This window comes from Ceratosolen solmsi, unplaced genomic scaffold, assembly GCF_000503995.2.
Source record: "Ceratosolen solmsi marchali unplaced genomic scaffold, CerSol_1.0 scaffold13, whole genome shotgun sequence".
NCBI lineage: Eukaryota > Metazoa > Arthropoda > Insecta > Hymenoptera > Agaonidae > Ceratosolen > Ceratosolen solmsi.
The window spans coordinates 8,683,227-8,688,920 of NW_011948418.1; the positions used below are offsets into that span (position 1 = coordinate 8,683,227).

At 33.2% G+C, this 5,694-nt stretch overlaps 1 protein-coding gene across 1 annotated transcript in view; it reads left to right on the forward strand.

Annotated features, from left to right (window-relative positions):
• The window catches only part of LOC105360259 (uncharacterized protein CG3556), a 13,363-nt gene extending 8,735 nt beyond the window's left edge, over positions 1-4,628 (forward strand). Inside the window, exons 5-7 of the mRNA XM_011497111.1 lie at positions 1,618-2,004; positions 2,808-3,275; positions 4,391-4,628. Of these exons, the coding sequence (XP_011495413.1) occupies positions 1,618-2,004; positions 2,808-3,275; positions 4,391-4,452 (917 nt within the window). The 3' untranslated portion in view covers positions 4,453-4,628. The remainder of the gene's footprint in view (positions 1-1,617; positions 2,005-2,807; positions 3,276-4,390) is intronic.
• Positions 4,629-5,694: the final 1,066 nt, after the last annotated feature.

The following is a 5,694-nucleotide window of genomic DNA, read 5'->3' on the forward strand; positions in this document are numbered from 1 at the left end:
TACACGAGTACGTGACTGCAAAACGTAATTGTACCAGCCAACGACTCGTTCGAAATACAATTACGATATTCCTCTACGTTGCAATGAGATTTACAAGACAAAAAATACTGTCGTCTAATGGCTTGAATTATTAAAAATAGATTAACAACCTCTACATATATAAGATATATATATATATATATATATATATATATATACATTAATTAATAAATTCAAAGTTAAAAATAGCATTTGGGTGGAAAATGATTATCCCTTGTCATATCGGCATACAAAATGCATAAATGCCCGAGTCTGCGTTACCATGCATATGGTTCATTCGTCGCGCATATACGAGCTGAATTCAATAATTCATGGTAGCTATAGTTACCTTTTATTCATAATGTTAGGGTAATAATTTGCACGAACTGAATACAAAGTTGATAAATATGTGTTAGGGATGGGTACTTTATCCGACATATACTTTGCACGTACATCACTCGTTGATAATATCGGTAGTGGGGCTTTAATGCAGTGCGATATCATTTTATTACAAGGGTGAGCCCTATTACGGAATGATAAAGAAAGTTTATAGAATTTTAAAAGGACAATTATAATTTTTAAATTGCTTGTTTTTTTTTTTTTTTTTTTTTTTTTTTTTTTTTTTTTTTTTTTTTTTTTTTTTTTTTTGCCAGATATAATTGAAATAAGGCATAAAGATAAGAATCTTTTAACAAATTGAAAGTATTGAATTTTAATATACTACGTACATATGAGAAAGTCTTAAAATAAGCAATTATTTTTACTCTAGAATTATTTAATTAAATGAAGTTCAGCTGTGATTTGCATGACATTTATTATCTGCAATTCAATCATTCGACTGCTCGATCTTTTATACGACAATTCGGTTTCTGCTCTTAAAAGCTTATATTTCTTTCTCCTTGGCAATAATCCTTTTATATTCACTCTTATAAAATCCAATTAAATAATAATAAATTATAACAATATATGTATATATATATATATATATATATATATATATATATATATATATATATATATGATATATTCAGTTATACAGTACCGTCAAATATAAAAGCAAAAAGATAAAGAATATCAAAAGAATATCAATTTAACGCATTAAAAAATCCAAAGAAATTTACTAATCGATCCATCGTTAAGTGTAAATATGTCAAATAAAACAATTGAAATTGTGCCTAAAAAGTACCTTTCACATTCCTCATTTTTACTGCACTGATACTTCAGCACATAGACGTCGTTTGGTTATTCTATGAAATTTATGAAATTCATTCGTTCGATATATCATCCACACAGTCTCACGTATTGAGTTTCTAATACGAAAAATGCAGTTTCCTATTTAATCGAGCGATTAGATTAGATTTGGGGAAAATACATCTTTCATCATTCAAAATAAAGAATAAGCTAATTTAGTATTGACAGTCATTATATTAAACGCAATGTGAAAAAACAAATGACATTCATATATTTGGAGAATTGGTGATAAGCATCGATTACCATTCGGTTCGAATGGTCGAGCAGCGATAAATAGCAATACCTTCATCTACTAAACTATTAATAAATTAGTACCAAAGTCTCAAAATTACAATGGTCGGTTCACAGAGACGGTGGCGATGGGTATAATGACGCTTCGATGCATCGTGCAAGACCACCGGCATCGCAACCTCCAGCACTTTGTGCGAAAGCCCTCGGTGAGTCTCGCGCACCGACAGCGTCGCGACGGCAGTTTCGGCGAGCTGCGCGGCACCGCCCTCGCAATGCAGGCCCTCGAGGAAGTCGAGAACGAGCCCCACGGCAGCTGGAATAGATCGGGAGCCATCGCCTGGCTCGCCGCCCGACAGAAGCCCGACGGCTCCTACGACGGTGACGTTCAGATCACTGCCGAAGTCGTCCTCGGGCTCTCACCCCGAAGCCTCTCCAGCGTACGGAGCCTCGACTGTGGCCAGGGACTCACCGATAGTCCGCCGCCCAAATTCGTCACTGTCAACGGTAAGCGTAACTTTGGGATTTACCAAGTACGAAAATTACGCGCGGACTCGCTTGATATGCGCTGCTTTCATCGCTGCAAATTTCTAAACCTTGGACGCGGAAAAATCGCGCGCATTAGTCAAAGGTTTTTTCTTTGCTCTTAAGGGATTGGTATTTTAGCTCGAGTATCAGAATATTCATGAAGACTCGAGGTGAAAATTTGTTTTTCGTACATTTTCCATGACTTTTGCGAACGGCACGCCCGCTCTTAGGAAAGAGTCTCTCATTATCACTATCTAGCAAACATTATATTATCTATAAAAAAAAAAAAAAAAAAAAAAAAAAAAAAAAAAAAAAAAAAAAAAAAAAGAACGAAAGAAAAAAGAAAAAAGAACGAAAGATTCCCTCCGCGCGCGATGAAAGAGCAGTTACACGTAATTTTATTATTATAATTTGGGAATATAAGCGAGATACTTTATTATGAACAGACTGGGATGGGATATTAAACGTACTAAAAACCATGTTAATCGGTAATTAGGAAATCACGTTACCGATCAAATTCAAATTCGTTCCATTTAACGAGCATTATTAGCGGGGATCAAAATTATTATTATAATCGCTACACTATATCCATTCGTTGATTTCGTTAACTATAGAAATATATTTCCCATCGACGGAACTGAGCTCGATTACGAAAGCAAATTGACGAGGATGAACACTTAAAGGATAAACGGATAAAAAGCTTAGAATCGCGTTTGAGAGCGTCGATCGACAATATTCTTCGAGCATCGGTACTGAATTCCCTTGACTGGACGTTCTACTAGGTGACGAGACGCCGCTCTCGGCGAGTCCGAACCGTAACAGCGGCACGAGGACGACATCACCGCTGCTGCCGACGACGACCTCGAGGACTTCGAGCAGTCCCTCGAGCCCGGGCACGGAGGTCTCGACCGAGCATCAGTCAGTCGTTGCATCGAGCGCGTCATCGACGTCCAGTGGTCAGCTAGTGAACGTCACCTACACTCTCTGGGTCGGCAGCGACGTCTACGAGATCCACAATCTGACTCTCGCCGCACCACGTAACGAGAGCTTTTATGGAGTTATGGTACTCGCAGCTGAGCGCTCGACCAACTTTCAGTTCTCGGCCTACGAGTGGCCCAATGGTCACTACGTTCACACTCTCTCCGGATACAAGGAGGAGCCCATGTTCTATCACTACTGGCTGCTGTACAGGTTGCCGTCGCCGCCCAAACCCGCTTTTCCGCCTGGCAATCAATTCGTCGCTCCGGGAGGTGGGACATCGATATTTGATCTTGCACATTTCTATGGGCTTTTCAATGTTCCATTCAGTCCAGTTCAATGAGATTTTTCATGCCTTTTGAATGGTCAAACTGCCGCACTCTCGTCTTGTTTTTTTTTTTTTTTTTTTTTAACTCTCTCCTGGCACTGCGAATCCCCATACCAATTCTTTATATGCGACTCCCCCTTCCGCTTTTTCTTCCTTACAAATTCTTTTCTTGTACTGAATTATTATTGTACGTCGATCTCTATACTTACGTTTCGTTAATTCTTTAAATTTTACTCGTACAATAGAGTGTCTAATCAATGCATTTTCAAACTGACCTATTCAATTTTCCTAAGGTCTACGGATAGAATATTGATTGAACCAAATATAAATCACGTGTGCTTACTTATTGCATTTTTGCATATTAATATTAAACAGTTAAAAACGTTAAAAAAAATTAATCAATTTCTTTACGAATATCCTTATATGTAGGACATTGTAGTTGACAAAGAGTTGAAATTTAACGAATGCGAGCGATTAACATTTTTATGGCCATTCATATTATTTAAACATAAACGACAACAAACATAGTTTCACATTAGTACATTTTTGTTAATACTGTTTTCAGCAAATAAATATACAGATATATGCTTAATAAAGAAAGAATTTTATATTGATTTTATAAAAATACATTTATGATATAAAATGAAATTTTATATAAATTTGTCATTAGGATCAACTACGTATAATTTAATTTGAATTCTTTATTTATTTAATAATGTAATAACTATACAATACAGTAAGTTTGCAATTATTTTGAAATCAATATATTAATGAATTGATGTTCAGCAGCTTGATATAAGAAAAATTTTATACAAAAAATGTATGATATGTTGTAAAAAAAAAAAAAAAAAAAAAAAAGCTAAATATTATATAGTAACTGTAAAATTAATTTGAAAGTTGATTATTTGGATGAAATTGCTAAATTTTTAACATACTTTGAACAAAAATTTATTTCAATGCCGATTGAATGTTATTCAGAAAATATTTTACTAGAGTTTATTATAAATTTGGGAGAAAAAAAAATTCTTATCCATTAAAATTGAGATAATTTGCTTACAGGAGTAGATGATCTGCACATCAGTGACGGCGAGCATTATCTCTTCTGGTACAAAAAGCTTTAAAAAATTGTATGTAAAAAGATAAAAAAAATATGAGCAGAGATCGAAGCTGAACAAGTTGAAGAAATGAAGAAAAAAATTACTAAAATAAAATGGAAAATGAAATGGGATTTGGATGAAAGAGAGCATGAAAGAAAGTGTAAGAAAGGACGAACGTTGGAATAGGACACAACATACATATATATATATATATATATATATATATATATATATGACTAATAATGGCGAATTGGAGACTGTAAGTCTAATTTTAAAAGCTGAAATATATATATTTATATATACATAAGAAGAAAAATATATATATACGATTTTGTTTAATATTAGATTCGCATCTTCTCATTCGCCACATACATACACACACACACACACACACACACACACACACACACACACAAAACTAATTTATTTATAAAACAATAATGCGCGAGTTGCCATTGCACGGTGACTTTATGAAGATACCAAATTATTATCGTATGAATATCATTGTACCGTAATAAGCTACGAGGCATAACATTTTTTATGAAACTGCAATGCACAACTATATTGTACCTATGATATATTGAGTAATGATTAATAATTTAATAAATGCGATGCGTCAGTATTAAAACTTGTCAGTATGTTTTTTATTTCCATTTTGCCCCTTAGGCAGATAATTCTGAATTCACCTGATCATTTCTTGTTGCTAGGACGGCTATCGCTAGTATTTCCATTATTTTTTGAGGTTTTTACTATTGAAGTTATTAGAAGAAACATTTGAAAAGTTTTGATCGGTAAAATTATCTATTAGAATATCGCTTTATAATTTCATTTAGACAGTCTGAGAATATTCTTTGCACGAAAATCATTATTTATGAAAAGCTTAAACGTGGAAATAATTTATTCGCTATTTTAGGATTGAAAAAGTCATATATAAGTAATAGTGGTAAAATTTCAAAATGTAAAGAAATTTCATTAATTAACAATGTGCATTACGTCGTGAGACAATTATATATTAATATTGATATGAAATCTATGTGCGTAAGATTTTATTTTTTAATTCCATTTTTCTTCTCTTCTCAGCAAACTTAAAAATAAATAAACAAGTATAGTTAATTTTGATTATATGCATAATATATAAACATATATATTTTTTATAATTAATTCTTTAATGGCTATAAATGAGTAACGACATAAATAGAAAAGTTCAAACAGAGTTTTGAAATTTTATTATATTTTTAAATTTGGTTAACTTTACATCAATAATGT